The sequence below is a fragment of the Falco naumanni genome, chromosome Z (genome assembly GCF_017639655.2).
Source record: "Falco naumanni isolate bFalNau1 chromosome Z, bFalNau1.pat, whole genome shotgun sequence".
Lineage (NCBI taxonomy): Eukaryota > Metazoa > Chordata > Aves > Falconiformes > Falconidae > Falco > Falco naumanni.
Window position 1 is genome coordinate 60,132,174 of NC_054080.1, and position 20,623 is coordinate 60,152,796.

Genomic DNA, 20,623 nt, shown 5'->3' on the forward strand with positions numbered 1-20,623 from the left:
GAAAATTCAATGGAACAACTTACAGAAACAGATACTGAAAGATGACCCTGCATGTAATGGATTTCCAGCAGTACTATGATGTCATCTAGCTTGTTTCTGTCCTAGTGTTACTGCTTTATCCCAAACATATAGAATCAGCAAGTTTAGAAAAAATACAAATTTGAGGGAATGAGAGATAACCTTCTATACTCTAAGCAGTTGTTTCATTTCTGTATTTTCATCTTGTACCTTAGAGTCTAAGCAGAAACTAAGGAAACCAACAAATCAACATATTTCTGCAATTAAACATTTATGTTCTTACACTAAAATAATGCTCTGTGTTTTGACAAACTCTTGTTTTATGAAGAAAAAATTGAGAATACAGGAAGCCGTTCTGCATTTTTGCCACTTTTTTTAAATTTAACTGAAGCTGCACAAAGAGGTCTTGCTCAAGCATTTGGGCTCTACTGAGTGTAGAAAAGAAACAACCTCACAGATAGGTATTACACAATACTGTGAAGGTCTGGAACCATTTTGCATTCAACACTATCACAGGGATTCCACCTCATAACCATCATGACGGCCCTAAGAAGCCATAAACAGTTGGACCTGGACCCTATTATGACTGACTTGTAATGATTTCAGAGAGGACAAACATACAATCCTGTGCACATACATACAATAAGTATTTGGTACCAAACAGAGGAGTGCAAAACGCTTCCATTCAGTACATATCTTTGGTTTTGAACATACCCTGTTTAGGTGATGGCATGCTGGATCTTTCACCTGAATGGCCTGCTTCCATCTACACAGCCCAAACATTAATATCTCATAAGCAGTTTACACGACACGCTTGCCAACATTTTGTAAAACTGGTAAGCCAGTGTCTTTAACTAAGATTTCCTGTATGTATATTCAACAGTGTTTTGACACTGTTCAAAACCCTTTGTCCAGATTTTTTGGCGTTGGGTGGGGTTTTTTGTCTTGTGCACATCTGTGCTGGGAGCTCTAACAGCTCTGAAACTAAGTGCAGATTTCTGATAGCACTCTACCAAATTAAGGAAAAAAACCACTGAGACCATTGTTATTTTCCTAGTTTTGTGTGAGGGTCAGTTCAACAGCCTTCCACATCAGTCTTCCACTCTTGTATCTCAGCATTTTCTCCCTTACAATCTTCCACCCTGAAACAGGCTCTTGAGTTTCATATAGTCTTATAGCTCTGCAAAAGATGCTCTTCACTTTTTTTGGTTTTGTTTAAAACACAAGCCCTGGTAAAACCCAGGTCATCTCAAACTCCAAGAAAATAACAGATGATGAAGCATAAGCTGTACACCAGGGGTCCTCAAAACTGTTTAACCAGGGGGCCGGCGCGCGGATGCAGTGGCAGGCAGTCATCTGCGGCTGCTTGGTTTCCCCCCACAACCCCCGGGGGGGGGCGGGGGATGTCTGTAAATACATGGGGCCAGACTGAGGACCCTGGGGGGGCCGTATGCAGCCTGCGGGCCGTAGTTTGAGAACCCCTGCTATACACCTATCTTAACAGCCAAGTTAAGTGCGCACACGCACAGACCTGGACTGCAATTGCACTCCTTAGCAGTGTTTCCTAGTATTGCTGAACCTTTACCATCACATTTGTTCCTGAATTCTACCTAAAAGGTCAGTGTCAAACTAGACAAGTGCATCTTCTCCAACTACCTAACTACCAAGCCTGCTGACAAACTTCTTAACAGAGAAAACACCAATTTTAGATTTTTTTAACATGAAGAACAGTGTTCTGCTTTTAGATAGCAGGTAACAAAGTAATTAATTATAGGAATACATTTCTCCCATACTTTCTAAGTAGCTACATTAAAATATAGACAGCTCTGCTCTAAAAGCACCTTCTATTTCAGGACATAATGTTAGAGCTACCTTTTCTTCCCACCATTCAAAAGTCTCACAATAAATAAAATTCTGCAGCAATCTGTTTAGTTGCAATGGAAGAAAGTCCTCAGCAGCCTCAGACTCCACATGCAATGTTTACTTCTGAACTTTCCAAAACTCTTTTCCGCTCCCCTTAAAACATATCTTGTGAAGCTTTTAAGCAGGGAATTAAAATGTTTTCAAGTTGAGTTATAGAACTGCTCCTGAACAGAACTGGCTTTTTGCTCCTTCTAGAACTAAGCACCCACAACAAAACCACTGGAAATCCTACCATTAGAGACAATTACAGCTCTTTTCCCCACACCCACACCCTTCAATGTTTCTCTCTCCAGCATTTTAGGAACGTTCTTTTCATAGACAGACAAATGCATTGCGTGACTACTTGGCCCTCAGTCTACGTTCAGGCTTTTCCACAGCCTTTATTTTGTTACAGCTCATATCTCTGAATCCATTTCCAGGAGTCCCTTTCTTAATCATTCCCCAGCAACGGACCTACAGGCTCCAAAACCAGAATCCCACTCTACCCTAACTATGAATTCTCCTTTTCCACTAACAGTTGGTAACATTTCACAAATGTAAATGACAACCTGAGGATTTTTAGTGTTTCCTGAACAATAACTGGATTCTGCCTGAGTATTCTGGCCAAGGATTCCTAGATTATCTCCCAAGCATGATTACAGTAGACTGAGGTTTGGACCCATATTTGTGCTCTCTGCAATTGAGTATAGTCCATCTGAACAGAAGCAGCAATATTTATTTACTACTAAGCACAGACATATGCCTATTCTCTAACTCATTTCATAGTACCCTCAGCTATAACTGTTCGAGGCAACGTACTGTGGAAATTGCATTTCTAGAACCATGGAATATGAACATTGTATGCCATCAAAACACACACCTCTTGTTTATTCTTCTCTAGTGGTACTGTAAACAACTAATAGATCTTTGTCAGTCAAGAAGAAATGCTGTTGCGACAGTCCATTATGTTAGTTCCCATACCATCAACATATTCTAACCTTCAGTTTGCTCAATGACCAAAATTTTATATAAAAACTGTTAACTGTATAAAAATAGCTGTGCACATTTTAAAGAACCCACTCATATTAAAACAAGCAAACTGAAGTAGTTTACTCTGTTTGACGCTTCTTACCTCCTCATCAGATGTTAAGTGTTGAACTGAAGTTTCATTTGGGCTTTGGGATAACTTTATTTCTGGCTGTACATCTGGATGGACAGAGGAGTCCCAGAAGTTGCACTCAGTTGCCTGCTTTGTCCAGTCAAGTGCATCCCAGACTATTAACTCACCCACATGAGAACCCGTCACAAAAGTCAAGTCTAGAGGGAAAAAAAACCACACACACACACAGAAATCACGTGATATTAAAAAAAAAGCTAAGGGAGCCCATTTTCAAGTGAAGGTATAGAATGTGTAGTACGTAACTGACTGGACAAAATCCCCTCTCTTTGAGTAAATACTCATTTGATTACCTAGCATAGCTCACATAAGCAAAAGATGAGAGCTCTCTTGTAAAATTAAAACTAGGAAGGAGAACATTCACCAGTCAGTGCACAGTACAGTATAGAAAGGCAAGAAACATCATCAGAAGTACATACAAGTATTTCAAGTTCATTTGTTGCCTGCATATAAAACCCTTCTATTCCTTGGACAAGTAACGTGTACAGCAAAGTATGTCTTTGCCATATAGAGAAATACGGATCATGAATTAAACGGAAGAGTTAATGGCAAGATTCAAGTAGCTGCACATGAATATGTTAATCACACATGGAAAGGAACAGCTTCAACAATACTTAACACAGGTAGCATATTGTTTTTTTAAGCCCAGTATTGCTTCCTCTTCATAATCAAAAACCTTACTTTTATCTTACATGATGCAGTAAGATACATCTACTAGTTTGGAAGTTCCACTCCAGTTAAAAGTTTGGTCCCAATAAAAGCTCCATAGTTGAAATAACCCACTGGTAACTAACAGAACTAGTAATATTACAAAATTACTCTTACCATTGACACTGACTAATGACAAAATGTTATCCTGATGGTCAACAAGGCGTTTTACTTCAAGGACATTCCAACCTTCAGACCCATCAATAGCAGCAATCAACCTAAAAATTACTTCAAAGATAAACTGTCTAAATAAGCTTCATCATTGAGAATAAAATGTAGTTATGTTTAAATAAAACACCTTGTTTTCAGAAAGACAGAAACTAAAACATATTATAAGTGAGGTAGTATAAGACATGCAATATGACCACTCATAACACCAAAAAAAAAAAGGGGGGGGAATAAATTATTTCAGTGTTATTACCAAGGCCCTTACTACAGCAAATATAGGATAAAGTATTTCAGACTAGTAACTCTGAAATTCAAAGATTCGGTCAACATCAGAAGCTGCAGAAAGCAGAAGTGAAAAGTATTAGACATCTTTAAGGATAAGTAAATGAAAAGTGAAACATCTTTTTTAAGGGTTCATCTGACTGATAACTATTATTCAAAAGGATGCAATATTCTCTGGTCAATAATCAAGATTCCCAGGAATTAAGACTATTTTAACCAGTCTTGGAATTTCCTTTATGAGATCTCAAGGGCACTCCAAATAAAATGTAGGAAGTGCAGATGGAAGTTCTTTGTATACTGATGTCTAAACACAAGAAGACTATTCTTAATTTCCTCCTGATTCTTTCATCAGAATATCAGATTGCTATTTTTCAGCTGTTTAATCATACTGAGCAAAGTCTGTTGTTTTGCTGATTCAGTGCTCTTTCTCCTGGATTTTTTTCCATATTTTGAAGTTTCAGTAATTTTATAAAACACAGTTATTTAAAAGACTCTCCACAAACAGCTAGCTGATAATTTACAGTTTGCATACACAGAAAACCCTGTCTCCATATAAGCAACAGAACAATCACATTATCTCATTATAGCTTTGGACAGTACAATGAGACTCGCAATCTCTCATACTCCTGATAGAAGGATAAGGACGCTCTAGAGAAGCTTAGTATCTGAAAGTTCAAATAATGAGTTCCAGATGTTCTCCAGGAGAAATGTAGATCACCACAATCTCATCTGGACAGGTGGAATAACATTAGTAACAATAACAAAGACTATAGAAAAGTTTTGTCCTGCAGATCTCAACATAGTTCCTGATTGAGATTAGTATTGTCAAATAATGGGAAAAGGAAGAAGGTTGCTAGTCACAGCCTAATACCATTTACTTCTACACAATTACAGCAGTGTGTTCTTTACACATATCTCTGATAAGCAACTGTTATAGAGGAACATGAACATTTAAAAGAAATGCAACATACTCACTTAGCTCTTTGCCAACAGCTGCCGCCACACAATTTTTAGGCAATTCAACCAAAGCACTGATACCTTTGAAAAAATACAGGCAGTAAGGGAGAAAAGGATATTCGTTGGCCACGAGACAATCTTCCCTCCACTTATAAGTTGTTATTAAAATAAAAGCGTATCAACTGAAGTGAAAGTGAAATGACACTGGAAGTGAACAGATCACCTCAGACAGAAGTAGACTCAGGAGTTTTGGTCCTGAATCCAGCAGAATTCTGAATGTCAAACTTAAGGTGAAGCTGAGAATCAATGATCTTTTTATTTTAAAATTAAAATATTTTTTATTGTAAAGTTTAAGTTAATATATTTATGTCCTAATGCCGGACAGTATTAAGGACATTGTGGTAATTATTGAGACTATAAACATATGCAGTACCAAAGTTATTGGATACCAATACTACCACAGTATGCATAACACTGAAATACTGTGCAGACCCGGCTGAAGAATAATAGGGTGCAAGATAAAATGTCCAGCTTGCTGTTGCTCCATCTTCATCCTGCACAGAACTCTCCCAGTCTCTGCTGCCACGCCATTAAAGGAAAATTCCCCAAGGAATAAGCAATCTGTCTCTCTCCCCACAAAGGAAGCCAGAGATTAGAAGGGAAGAGAGGGCCTATGCTGCACATCCTGTTGACCCCTTCTACAAAACTTTTAATAGCACCTCGCGCTAAGCACCACAGCACCACTTCCAACTGGTATTTGGCATGATAGTTGAGACTGAACTAGAAGTACTAATATACTCAAAGATTCAGAAGGTTTTGCCTACCACCACTCCATTCTGTAATAAAATTAAATATTGGTTCCAACTTTGAATTTGATTCACAGCTTCATCAGAATATTTGTAAAGTATGGAAATAATATGCAACAGTTTTCTCTGCATAGACAGATAATATAAGTTTATTAATAAAAAAGCGTAACTGGCATTCAGATCCGATTATGTTTACTGTATTTCTATCAAAACCTGCATTTTCTACATCAAAAGTACTGATTCTTAATAATAAAAGGAAATCTTTACCGCTCTGCTACTACAAAGTTTTACTTAGGAAGAATAAAAGGAGAAAAAAAAATAATTTACTTAAGAGGAATAAAACTCCCACTTGTTCACAGAGAAAGCCAGTCAAAGGATCTGGTCCACATTACAGCAAACATGAATAAATCAGCACCCTGTCAGTCCAAGCTAATATACAGTTTCTGAGATTTGGCATATTCTAGAATTCACACAGCACAGGAGATTAAAAGCAGTCTTAATTCTGAAACGATTAAGTATGACATTTAAAAAAATAGAGAGTGGCTCTATACCTAATGTTATCATTAGAATTAAAGAGAATTTGCCAAGTTGGTTTTGCATCATTATACAGATCCATTTTACTTGCACTTTAACAGCTATAATGAGTCATTTACATTTTTACCTGCATCAGTAAGATGACTGGTCTTACACAAGAGATCTAATTTTCGGTTCCAAACACATAGATCACTCCCTCCAGACAACCATACATCCAGTCTTTGAAGAACTGTCAAACACTGCAGAACAAAAATCAGATATATGTCCCCTGCAAAAGTTCTACAGGGAATTTCACAGTGAAACGATCATGAGCTTCAGCTAGATAAAGCTGTAAGTACTATGAAATACATTATTAAGGTGTCACTTTCCTGACAAATACAGGTTTAATTACATCCTATATGTTACATTTTTCCATCAACAATGCAAAAACAGATTTTTCAGTGATTTTTTTTCTACTATTAGCATTCAAGACCTAGTTTGACTGTAGGTTGCATTTTCCAACACAGTAACAAAACCAAGCCATGAAGTGACCTTTGTTCTACATCTTTTCCAAAAGTAAATTGAGGTATTAAGAGTTCTAAAATTGAATAATTGTGCCCACTTCTCAGCCACTCATAATACACCTGTTCTTAAACCAAACACTGCTGTTCATTTTAACACACCTGCCCGTATGGCCCATGAGCCATACAAGATAGATTCTTGTATACAACAAAACAACAGACATACCTAGGGTTTCCTCAGCTTACCTTTACAGTAGAATGGAAACATGACACTTTCTGAACTTGTCTGCCACTAGTGCAGTCCCAAATCTGATTTTATTCATTAAGAAAACTGAAAGGTTTTTATATATTACAACTGCTGGGTTTGTAACCACATAACAGATTGGGAAATCAGTATGCAGAGACTCAGTCTTCTAAACCCTGATTGCCTTTTCAGTATTTGGCCAAAATGACATACTAATAAAGGTCTGTTATGGATTCATTTTTGTAGCAAGCACTGCATCTACTTGTGAGCAATAACTAGTAAAATCCTAGTGTAATCCAATTATATATACTAGATATTATCAGCCAATAAATTCAAATAACCTGCAGCCTGTCTCAATACTACCTTTAAAAGTAAAAAACACTAGAAGTCCATAGAAATTTGAATCCTTTCCAGATCTAAGGATACAATAACTGTTCTATCAGCTGATGCTGTTAAAATCAAATGTTTTTTTTCTTCAGAAGCATCTGGCGAAGAAAATGGTGCTATAGCTGTAATTTTGTGTGTGTGTCCACGAAGTTCAAAAAGTTTTTCTCCGGTCTGAAAAATAAAAACATGGAAAACTAAGGGTAAAATTTGGAAAATGCCTACTGTACCGTAAGACATAGGTACCAAATGACGTTTGAAAGCAAGAACTTCTAAGAGTCTAAAATGTCCCTTTCTAAAGTGTACTTATTTATTACTACCTTTATTACTGTTCAAGATCTTACCTAGAATTAAATAACAGAAGTAATAGTGTAAAAGAGTAGTACATAATAAAAGTTACTCTAAGAGTAAAAAAAACCAATCAACTCTAAAAGCCCTTAGGAGCTAAGTTTTGTATTAAATTAATTTCATTTTTATGCAAATATTGGCCATTCACCCTTTATAACAGATATTACAGCAATTCAGATTTGTTGACAAAACCCTCTCTTGAAAAAGTAGGGGTTTTTTAATGATTAGGAAAACCTGACCTAGAGTTATGGCATATACATTACTGCCAATTTCCTGACAGCTTTATTAATTACATTATCTATAGCTTTAAGTTGGTGGTTTAGATAACTGCAGCGACTTCTGCTCTGTTTAGATGACAAATCCCTACAAACATGCAAAGGCATACTGGTATTTTAAACTTGCAATTAAAATATAGGGTAGTTTTAACTGTAAACTTCTTTACACACACAGGTTAAGTTTTTAAATTAAAACGACAGAAGATCTGCTTTAACAAAAATAAAATAAAAATCCTACAGAAGTAGAAAACAGAACTCAGTTCCTAAGTTGGCTATCTACATTAGTTTTACCTTCACAAACTGCTCAGAACACACATGAGTGTATACACTGAGATACATGGTTTCGAATAGTCAAAAGCGATTTCCTTTTCCAAATTACAAAACTATAAAAGGCCTTCAACAACAGCAAGGCACTAACTGAAACTGCGCTAAAGAGAGGAAAAGTTTCAAGTTCCCCCTTCCGTATTTCACACCATCACGAATGCCACAAATTTTTCAGGTTTCTAAAACAGTTTAGTCTGATTTCTTTCTTCCTTATTTTGAATGTTTGATACTCACAGTTCAGACAGCACAATATGTGTCGCTTTTAGACTTCCTATTGAACAATTCAGCTTGCATACTAGTCCTCCTTAACTAGGTCTAATGCTCTGTAATTTTGTCAATGATAGAGGCACAGAGCAGAAGAGTGCATATCATACTTACAAAATGCTGTTTCTACAACAAACTAACGTCTTACTAAGGTTTTCAAAAGTTACAAGAAAACTTTTATCACAGCAAGCAATTAAGGCCTTGTTTCTGCACTGCCTGAAATGTTTGATTTCTGCTGACTCCCATGTCTTTCCAATACAGTTTTGTGTTAGCTCTCCATTTTGTCTAAGCTCTCCATTTAGTCTAACTGGTTATACTACAAATAGATATTACTAACAGAGCCACTGAAATATATATACTTAAGTTGTAAGTACACAATCTTGGCAGGATTGGGACCTTACTATATATTTGTTGAGTTCCTAGTCAACATTTCAGTGTTTACAGCAAGCAACAAAGGTATTCTAAAAGAATCAAAGCCTCAAGTTCATACACACTTCTGCTTTTCACATCATCGTTTCAGCTCAAATCTCTCTAAAATCAAGTCTTCTCAAAACATGCTAAATTTTAAAACTTACTGTTCTCTTGGGTTCATACAACTTTTACTTTCCTAGCTCTCCACTGTAAACTAAGATTTGACAGACTGCCTCCACTTTTCCATTTTCAAACAGTAAGTCTGCAGCAATCCTCATTTATTCTGCTTTTTCACTGCTAGACATTTCTAACTCCTCTCCCAACTCCTACGTTCTCCAGAGCACATAAGCCACCACCACTACCACCCAAAAAAAAAAAGGCTAACCTGAGCATTCCACAGAAATACAACTCCATCATCTCCTGCAGATGCAAACCTGGGGGGGGGTGGAAAAAAACTCTGAAAACTCAATATAGCATAATGTAATGGAAAAGCAGTAAACAGTTATGTAAGAAAAATGTATCAGACTCTGGCTTTAAAGAATAAACACGTATTTGTAAATGCCAATTACAGTTTATAAACTGAAGTCAGTACATTTAAATAGGTGTTTATCAACAAATATTTAATGTAAGAACAAGTCTTAAGAATTCCAATACATACTATAACAAACAAAATCCCACATTACAGAACCAATTCTATTGTTTAAGAGATCTTACACACCAAATAACTAACTAATGGTATTTGGTTTTAGAGTTCAAGTCAACTGACTGCAAGACATCCAACAAGTTACGAACCACTCATCCGAGTTCAGCCCCCGAGTAGAGGAGCCCAGTATTAAATCACGATACTTTAAACTGTGACTTAAAATAACTCCCAAAGCAAGTGCAGTTAAGGTGCTAATTTTGATTTCTGCTAAAAATCCAGCTGGAAGGCACACCATATGAGGCAAAACCAGTTTCATGTTGGCGTGTTAATCTCACAGAAACAAAGTCCGACCTAAATTCAATCTTTTTTCCTAGACTAGAGTGAGTATCTAACTATTTGCCTATATTTGCACTTCGGCCCCACCACAGCCACACTGCAGCCGGAACACACATCCCAGCTATTCCCGTAAAGGTATACTGTGAGTTGAGAAAGCCTAGAACAGAACTAAGACCTTGTATTTGCAAGAAAAAAACTTGGAATTAAGTTTTTTCTTGCAAATATACCTACCTTCTATTTTTTTTCTTTTTTTTTTTTTAAGCCTTCACCAAGGGTTAAACAGTTAATATTTATAGAACTAAGATTTGTACTATGTACAAGAAAGTCATGAAAAAGAGAGGTTATGTCACTTCTGATTTTTTTTTTACCAGCTGTGAATGGTTTCAGTAGCTATATACATGTCCTTTCTTTTAGACTCTGCAATTACATTTGTGAAACTTGCTAACAGATAAGTCTTAGCCACAGGGTGTGTGTTCCCTCCCTCCTTCTTCCTCGTGTTTTATTCTACTATAGCAAAAAGTGTAAGTTGTACTTTCTTCTTATCTTTCATTATTTTATATCAAATCAAGATTAGAGCAAAAAACAATTTTACACATACACCTCTGATAACATTAATTCCTTATCTCTATTTGCCTTTTAGCTCTATTACACTTTGTTTTATCACAATGTCAAGAACTTAAAATAGCAACTTTCTCACAATTCAGCCATAACCCTTTAAATTCCAATTCCTTTCTTGAGTAATATTGGAGCTGCCTGCCACTTAAAACAAAATCCTGGGAAGAAAACTGGTGTTTGAAAGAAGGTATGAGTATAATTCATCAACATGTAAGTTCAATAGAGTGCTCTTTTGTGTCCTCCTCATCTTCTAACCAGGATTTCTGTTTAAATATAAAGGTATACTGTAGAGTCAGTTATCCTACAGTTACATCCTGCTCACCAAGGTGCAGACCCATGGGTCACCTGATTCTTTCCCAGTCATGATCACCATCATTTATAACAGGGGTCCTCGAAACAGGGGGCTGGTGCATGGTTGGAGTGGCAGGCAGTCATCTACGGCTGCTTGGTTTCCCCCCAACCCCCGGTGGGCTGGGGGGGGTGGGTGGTCTGTAAATACCAGGAGCCAGATTGAGGACCCTGGGGGGCCGTATCTGGCCCGCGGGCCATAGTTTGAGGACCCCTGGTCTATAACCTTGCCAAGTTCCTGAAGAAGCAAGGAATGGGCAAATGAGCAACAAAAAAAAAGCTACTCTTAAAATGTTTTACTAACTGTTTAGTTTAAGGTGTCAAATGCTAGAGTATAACATGTAATTTTATTTCAGTCCATTTTCTGGAAAACTCTTGGTGAGGCTTAGCCTTTTTTAGTGATCTTCCAATCAATATAACCCTTAATTCGTGTCCAAAAAGTACAAGAGAGAAGAAGGAAAAAAAAACCAAACAGCTTTCTGTTACATTTATACAGGATTTATTTAGTATCTTAAAAAACCAATCTGAGAAAATTTTCCACTCACTGGTTTTAGCTGAGCCACTGAGAAAGCAAGAAAATCCTTCTGCAAAATTCTCAATAAGATGATACTATCTAAAGACCTGAAGCGTGAAACTTGGCTTACAATAGCTGACAAAAAGCACACAATGGAATAGCTATAGAAACTAAACAAAAACATTTCAGAAGCCGAGTAACAATACTAATTTTACTGAAAAGAATCAACTGAAAAATATTATCAGCTGCTTAACAGTCCAGAAACTACCTTATTCTTGATAAATAAAACCTTAGAATTACTGTCCAGTGAAGCTATTAAACTCCTCAAACTCTGAGAATATTAATGAGCTAAATAACATACTTCTTACCCATACGCTATTTCATAACCTATCTTCAATGCGGCCATCCAGGCTTTAGTCTTACACTCATCATTAGCTTAATTTCAATAATTTACCTCCTATCGTACAATGAAGCCCAAAATGGTGAAAGATTTTTTTGCATCAGACAGTGTGTACAATCTAAGTATACTCTGGTATTTCTATGAAGGCTGATCATATTCATTGCGTTACGTGTTTGGGGAAAAATGTACTTTGAGGAAAGGTTATTTTAGTAACTTCTTTGGGAAAAGAAAAGGACTGGAAAAAATCCCATGAGATTCTTCCATTTTTATGAGTCTTCTGGTAGATTACTATAACACAGAAAAATAAATTTTATGGTAATGCACATAATATTTCTAAGATAGATATAGATATATATGAATATGACATTAAGAATGAAAACTGACAAGCTAAAAATTCTCCATGGAGTCTTCTGTGAAATTTTTTTATATATATATATATACACACATATATACATACACTTATAAAATTATTAGAAGAAAGCATTCTGTGGGCATTCAAATTTGGAAGAGACCACCTGCCTGATCAATGTACCTGGGGAAGGAGAGAACCCTCCTTCACAAAATACCTGCTGCACACTGCAAGGATATAAGCCAAATGCTCACCCATGTAAACATTGTGTAGTGTATTGATAAATATATTAAAAATCCCCTTCTGTGCCTAACCCATAAGAGATATAAATTACTAAACCTCCTTAACAGAGACTCCTGCCTATCACTTATGCTCTTAGTTCTAGAGGTTTTCTAAGTAATTCTCCATATCAGCCAAGAGTCATTACACGTATTACTGACTAAGGGCTTCACAACCTGGCTTTTAAGACAAATATTTCCCCTCCTGGAGGATTAAGTTAAATTAGAGAACATGCAAGGCTAATTTGGACAAAGATAGGACAGAAACCTGATCAGAACATAAAACTATCATCATTCATTCTCTCAGTCACACTTCTAAAATGACAATGGTAAATGTAGTGGTTTCATCTGTGCTTCATAATCAGTTTTACAGTTTTTAGATAACTCTGTCCTCAGAGTTCTCAATGAAGTTGGTTGGACCTAGCTACAAGGAACTAAGAACAGAACAGATAAAGATTGTCAGGGAATTATAAAAAAAGTGCATGAAGCTAAACACTGGAAGAAAGAAACAAAGGAACCATCAGGTTTCAAAGAAGGACAGCAAGATGAACAAGATCAAATCAGAGATCTGTAATGCAGAGATTAGGCATATGTTGAATTTTACTAAGCAGTCATTCTGAATAAAGGGTGAAAATTTCCAATTTTGAGAAGTTCAGAAAGAAGTGCATTACCCAAACCTCAACTGAATTAAGCACTACAGTTTCAGAAGAAACTGTAACAAAAGACTGGAAAGCAAGGAACAGCAACATTCAATATTGTTGACAATGTCCCATTCATTTGCTACAGTGTATCTGTAGGAGACCATTACATTCTTTTGTAAAACCAAAAGGTGAAATAACAGCTGTCTTCAATACAAAAACATACAACACATATCCACTCAGAACAGGAGGAGACACTACTGCATATTGTCCTGAGAGAAAGTGTGTGTATGCACGTACAGAAGGGAACATTCAACCCAGGAGCAGCCTGAAAAGGAGGGGCTGAATTAGCTAAAGGCATTTCTTTCAAACAAATTAATTTGTACCAAGAAGCATATCTCCATCACCATAATTTTCTCATAAAATTGTAACTTGCAAAAGAAGCCAAAAGATGTAGTAACATAACATGAAAAGGGAGTGTTCATCCCTTGCCTTTTTTAACTCCAGGCTTTTCCTACCCTCCCCCATAAAAAAAGAAAAAGAGAGGATTATAAATATTACTACATTTTCATAAATATTCTCTGAAGTATTGCCAAGGATGCTGTGAAACAATTTGAAATGTGATTTCATACCTGCAGTCATCTATTTGCACTAGAAATCGTACTATATCTTGATGACCTTTCAATACAAGGAGCTCCGTGTAAGGATTCTGTATTTGATCTTCACCAATTGTCTGTACAGATGATTTCTAAAATTAACAAAAAAGGAATGACATTTATTTTTTTCTGACATAATTATTTTGATCAGGTCTTTGTAATGTCTAACAGTCTACATATAGACTCACGTTTGAATGTATTTGAAGTTAAGTTTCTGAAATACCATTTTGTCTTAATGAAAATCATTACAAAAGATAATTTCTTATTATTTGAAGTAAATAATATCTTTCTATAGCATGTATTTAAAATTATAATATAGTATTTTCTGTTTTAACAAAAACATTTTGTACTGCTTTAATCCCTGACACACCAAGATGAAAACCCAGTTTAGTCATGAGCTGTCATGTGGAGCCAGCTGCATGACTCAATGCACCATACATTCAGTTTTTCATTACATTACACCTCTTCTGAAAGGTCTGTGAACCTCTTTCATCTGCCATTCAATTTTAAAATCCTATATAAAGATGAGATTTTTAAAATAAATAAGAAAAAATGCTGTTATGTCACATAATATACAAATCATCCATTGGGACTCCATTCACAAAATAACAAAGCAACCCACTTAAACATACAGAATCATCAATCATTTCACAGAACAGCATCTGCAATTACCCCCAACTAGACTATTAATTAAAAGAACAATCAATCACTCAGAGCAAGCAAATCACTAGGCAGGGTCAGTAAAATATTGCATAAGACTGCAGTTTCAGAGCAGGACAGTTCTGCTACTCTCAATCATCAATTTGTTTCAACAGAAGACAACTTTTTTATATTTAAGGTCTTCCACATTTTGAAACAACTAAATAGCTCAGTAGTAGCTCAGAGACAGGACTCTCCTCCTTCAAGATTTACTTTACAGGACAGTCAACATCATCTTACTTCCAGCACTGTCTCATCTTTGAGGACTTCAACAGAACCTACACTGTGAAACAGTAATTACTGAACACTGTGCCAAATGCAGCATACATGACAGGTAATCCTGTGTGAAAGACACAGGTTATCATCAGAAATGTCAACATTTTCCTGCAGGAATAATCAATTATTTTCTATTTCTTCCATATTGGTACTATGATCCTATCCCTCAGAAGTTAAGAATGACAAAGTTAATAAAAAGGGAAAGAAATCTGTGTTTATTTTTAAAATGAAGAGGTTGTCAAAATGCTAGTTCTTGTGATTTTATCTTGGTTTTGTGCTATCTGATGCATTGCATGAAGCAACTGTTCCTCATTTTATGTAATTATGTGAGAATAGCAGTTCCCATTTAAAATAATGCAAGCAGTGTCTGCATGGTTATAACAAAAAGTTGTACAAATATGGAAACTTGGAGTTCAGCTGTCAAAAGTTAATCAAAACGTTCCTTAAAAAAAAAAAAACAACAACTGAGTTCTAAAAATGCTAAGCAAATCTCAGCATCACTGGATGAGATTAGTAATACTGTAGTCAGCAGACTTCCATTTTTGCTTACCAACAGAAAATACATTCACAAAATAATTATAACACCACTTTGAAAAAGTCAGAATTTGTAACACGAACATCCCAATTACATATTCCGTTGCTGCTCCCTACTCAGTACAAGACAGCATTACTTCTTTTGAACAATGTGTCTAATACTACTTTTTCTTAAATCTACGAATGCCTGTGAACACTGAAAGGTAGAGTGCTGATAAACTACTATAAACAACAAAATAACAGGTTTTCCCCCAGTACTCACACAACAAGCTATGCTTTCTTCAGATCTTCATTAATATTTACCAGAGTGTTGGGTTACATATCCATTCTTTCTCTGAAGAAATCTATTTTTGTATAAATTATTGATTGAACTCTCTTGTGGCAACACCAAATTTCTAGAAGAGAAAGCTAGATGCTGATGCTAGAGGAATCCATTCCCAGCTTGCATGTTTTTATGTAGGACCTGTAAGCATCACTACAATAATAGTAAAAAAACTGCAAGAGTCATCTCAGCTTCAGAACAACTTATAACCCCCAGGATGTGAAGCATTTAAAAGTGTGATTTTCTGAAGCCATTCACCAAAACTATGGATACAAGAGTATACAGACATACATATGTATCACAGAGCATGATAAATTAGCTTATGCAGACCATAATGCTACTGCAGTTGGACTGCTCCCATTCCCAGAGCCACCCTGCTTAAGATATACACCATGACATCAACTGGAGAGATTCATGAGCTTAAGTCTAAATGATTTTCAATTCCATCGTAAAAAAAAGAAGTGGGTAGGGAGAAATTTACATTTAATAACTTTAGGGCAGCTTTGCCAGAGGCTTTCTCTATTCACTCAGTGCAATGTCACTAATACATCTAGTCTTTTCATGACCGGCTGCAGCCATAGCACATGAAACAGCACCTTAAGTCCATACCCCATGCACTACTATGGGCTTCCTTCTCTATTTAGGAAGGGTACAGGAGAGAATTAATGTCATGGAGATGATCTTTAGATTAATCAGTATCACATTATGCAGGGAAAGGGAACAAAAATAGTTTAGGGACTATCTAACCCTTATCAATATTTGTTATTCAGGAAGAAAAACTATCACTATCTTTCAGTAAATCAGTGGTAGCGATGGGAACACAGGTCCTGTGGATCAGGTTTAACCAAGCTACAAATGGCAATGGAAGAACTGTATTACACCTTGACTCATGCTTTATTAAATCACAATATAACTAAACCATAGCCAGAGTTTAAACTTTGAAGAACACACACCAGCGTAGTTTCCTAGCACATCTTAGAAAGCTGTTGTGTATTTCCCATCTTGCTTTAAAAGCAACTGCACATGAACCTGCTAATTATAACTGCAACACAAACAACATTTTGACTGATGACAAAGTTCAGAGGCATTCCCAGACATCATCATTCTAAATCAGTATAGACTCAAATGTCCACCAAAGTAACTACTGGCATTTGAAAAAAAGCATGATATTGTCGTGACAGCAGCTGAAAAATAATTACTTCCTCATACGTGTCTAAATCACAAAGCACTGTGTGCAAGGAGCCCAGCGACAGTGTTAACTCTTGTTACACCCAGGCTGAGAATTTCAGTAGGGTCTTAGAGAAAAGAAAATTCCAACAATCTCTCCCTCAAATCTGGTAAAACTCTTTTTCCCAGTAAGGCAAAGGAAAGGACATCAGCGTAGGCCTAGTTTATTTTACAGATGAGAAAGTATGGAAAAATGCTACAAGACTACTACAAACTACAGCCGGGCCACACAAACAATACACTACTGCCTACAATTCACCTTACCGACCCGGCTTGCTAGCAAGCTAAGGAGCACAACCCCCCCGCGGGGAGGGCGGCGCAGGACGCCGGGGCGCCCCGACAGAGACGGCTCCCCGTCCCCCAGCGCCTGGGCAGCTCAGCCCAGGGAATCCGCCTCGCGCTTTGGGGGGGTTCACTCCCCTCCCCTCCCTCTCTTCAGCGAAGCTCGCTACCCTTTCGCACATTCCGAAGGCCTCACAGGCTGCGCGCCAGCCCCGACGGGCCCCTGCTCAGCAGAGCCCGGCGCCGGGCCGCGCTACCAGCGGACGGCGGGCACACCCCGACGGGAAGGTCACCGCCCAGCGCCCCCTCCTCCCAGCGCTCCCCCTAAAAAACTCCCCGGGGGGTCCCCTACCGGCGCCGCTCTCCGCCAGAGCAGCTGCCCCCACGAGCAGCCCCGCCAGCGGCCCCGGGCCGAAGGGACAGCGCTCCCCGCCCCGCCCCAGGCTCCTCCGGGCTCCGCCCCCCGCCGCCAGCTGCTCTGCCCGCTTCCGCCACGCCCGCCGCCGCCGTACCTCCGCCAGGCCCTGCGGCTCCCGGCCGCCACCGATCAGCCACCGCAGCATGGGCAGCAGCACCTGTCCGCGCCCCCCTCGCGCCACGGGCGGCTGGTACGGCAGAGGGACCGTCCCTCAGCGCCCGCTGCGCCGGCGGCTCGGCGGGACGGCGCGGCCAGAGCTCCCGCTGCGGGAGCGGCCTGCCGAGGCGAGCTCCGCGGAGACCGGCCCTCCAGGGGGCGGGGCCGAGGCGGGCCTGAGCAATCGATCGCCGAGCGGGGGCCGAGCCGGCGGCGGGACCGAGCCGTGAGGCGGCGCCTCGGGCCGGCCCTGATTTGATGAGGGGGAAATCCTGCGGAATGACTGACAAGCGTGTTAGTTCCGTTTCACAGACAAATAAAGCATTTGGTAGCTTTTTAGTTGCTGTCTTCCAATTTCTGAGGAAATTTACGCTACAACGAAAGAATAATTATTACCGTTTTATCGTGACCATCTTACCTGTTGTCTGAAGTAAGCGACCACCAAAGTTTTCAGTACTTTAAAGACTTCCCATGGCAATGGCAGTTTCCATTCTCCTTCACTGAGCCCCCTTTGGGCCTGCGATGGCCGTGCTGGGGCGAGTACAAACGCTGTACAGACAGGCAGCCCTCAAAGCATGTCAGCGTGGGGCCGGACAGTGGCCTGGACAACGCACGGTCCCACTCCTCCTCGGTCCTTGGTGAGTGATCTTGCCAGGTCTTTCGAATTTTAGGTGCACGTGGGGCAAGATCACAAAACCCAACCCAAAAGGCCACACAACGCCCGTTCCTGAGCAGACACAGGTAACAAGGAAACCCCTCACGCGTATAAACATGTCCCACCAGCACTGCGCTGTGCATCTGAATCTCCACATTTCACTTGCCCGGTTGACTTTTGCCCACGCTGTTTCAGGTAATCAGCACCACCGGGTATCATGAGACATTCCTGAGATTTCCCACAGGGCAGAAGGTAATGGTGGTTTGCTAAAACCTGAACTTCTAGTAGTGACGGACCTGTGTGAGAAAGCACAGGGCACACCCTAAGCCTGGGATGGAAGGCCGCTGCAGTGACTTAACTTTGACAAGTATTGGTGGCATGCAACCTGAGTATTGCTGTTTGTTAACTACTGTGAATTCTTTGCAGCTTCTCAGCAAACTAAAGTTGAGGACAGCCATAAACCAGTTCTAAAGGAGATGTTTACTCCTAATTTAGCATTACTCCTACTTTTCCATGTTGATTCAATCATACTACATTCCCAGCTCAGAGTTGCCATTCCTACAGACTAAGGGCACAGCTGGTGGGCTCACTTTGTGCATCCAGATACATCTGCCAGCGTTTCTATGGTAATACTTTGTCATCATCGATCTGGTCTTTGGCAGTGTCCCTAAATAATTTGGTACCTTCTCTAAACTGACAAGTGTTTACTCATTTTGTTGCTTTTCATTTATTGGAAGGTCATGCAACTCACCAGTTGTATGACCTGTAATCCTCAAACACACTATCCACAGTGATACCTACAAAAATGAAAAAGAGGTGGAAGAGTGCTTGCTACACCAGATGCAGGGACAGGGAATGCTGCTTACTCAGGTTAGCAACATGAGTAAGGACCTTACTTCTTCTTTAATGCAGTGAGGAAAATACACTGCTTGACTTTACCTCTCCTTTCCTGTCATACATCCTTACTTTAATATCCCACTCCTTCTATCCTGCTGTATCAAAACTCACACATCTGGAAGAACCAGCATAGAAAAAATGTAGTGTGCTACTATGCCAAAAAGCATCTTTGTAGATAAATACAGAGCTTTGACCTTCATGGCAGCATGTGGAGACTGTAGGTATTGTACTGTAGGTGTTTGTAAAGACCATGCTGGAATGCATTCTTCAAAGCAGGAGCTGACAATGAACCAGGTTCCTACATGGTGAACATGGAGCCTTGCATGACTTTGATGGTGTGGCAAGGTTTTGGTGGCACAGAGGCTTCAGAGATGGCTTCTGTGAGAAAATACCCGAAGATTTCCCTGTGTGTGACAGAGCCAGTGCCAGCTGGCTCCAAGTCAGACCCACCTCTGGCCAAGGCTGAGCCCATCAGCAACAGTGGTAGCACTTCTGGGATAATATATTTAAGAAAGGGGGAGAAAAACCTGTGTAACTGCAGCCACAGAGAGGAGTGAGACTATGTGAGAGCAACAACTCTGCAGACACCAAGACCATGAAGAAGGAGGGGAAGGAGGTGCTTCAGGCACCACAGTAGAGATTCCCCTGCAGACTGCGGTGAAGACCATGGTGAGGCAGCCTGTGCCCCTGCAGCCCATGGAGGTTAATGGTGGAGCAGATATCCACCTGCAGGCCATGGAGGACCCCACACTGGAGCAGACAGATGCACCCAAAGGAAGCTGTGACCCTGTGGAGAGCCCACACTGGAGCACGGTCCTGGCAGAACCACCTGTGGATCCATGGAGACAGAGCAGCCCATGCTGGAGCAGGTTTGCTGGCAGGACTTGTGACCCTGTGGGGGACCCACGCTGGAGCAGTCTGTTCCTAAAGGACTGCACATTACAGTTTCATGTGTAATTCAAGGATTCATGTTGGAGAAATTCATGGAGGATGGTCTCCTGTGGGAGGGTCCCCACACTGGGTCAGGGGAAGAGCGTGAGAAGGAAGGAGCAGCAGAGACAATGTGTTTATGAACTGA

At 39.3% G+C, this 20,623-nt stretch overlaps 1 protein-coding gene and 1 long non-coding RNA gene across 6 annotated transcripts in view; one reads left to right on the plus strand and one right to left on the minus strand.

Moving 5' to 3' along the window:
* The window catches only part of WDR41 (WD repeat domain 41), a 44,982-nt gene extending 26,834 nt beyond the window's left edge, over positions 1 to 18,148 (minus strand). For 2 of the 5 annotated variants that reach the window (XM_040580908.1, XM_040580909.1), the window contains exons 1-9: positions 17,932 to 18,147; positions 14,056 to 14,171; positions 9,688 to 9,736; positions 7,723 to 7,854; positions 7,299 to 7,361; positions 6,680 to 6,791; positions 5,231 to 5,293; positions 3,923 to 4,033; positions 3,053 to 3,237 (exon numbers count right to left, since the gene is read on the minus strand). In XM_040580908.1, the coding sequence (XP_040436842.1) occupies positions 3,053 to 3,237; positions 3,923 to 4,033; positions 5,231 to 5,293; positions 6,680 to 6,791; positions 7,299 to 7,361; positions 7,723 to 7,854; positions 9,688 to 9,736; positions 14,056 to 14,171; positions 17,932 to 17,982 (882 nt within the window). In that variant the 5' untranslated portion in view covers positions 17,983 to 18,147. Of the gene's footprint in view, positions 1 to 3,052; positions 3,238 to 3,922; positions 4,034 to 5,230; positions 5,294 to 6,679; positions 6,792 to 7,298; positions 7,362 to 7,722; positions 7,855 to 9,687; positions 9,737 to 14,055; positions 14,172 to 17,931 lie in introns of all 5 variants that reach the window. The other 3 variants (XM_040580905.1, XM_040580904.1, XM_040580907.1) reach the window with 2 other exon arrangements.
* LOC121081699 lies at positions 7 to 20,582 on the plus strand. Its single transcript, XR_005825763.1, has 3 exons — positions 7 to 645; positions 19,122 to 19,126; positions 20,572 to 20,582. It is a non-coding gene; the product is annotated as an uncharacterized LOC121081699 (long non-coding RNA).
* Positions 20,583 to 20,623: the final 41 nt, after the last annotated feature.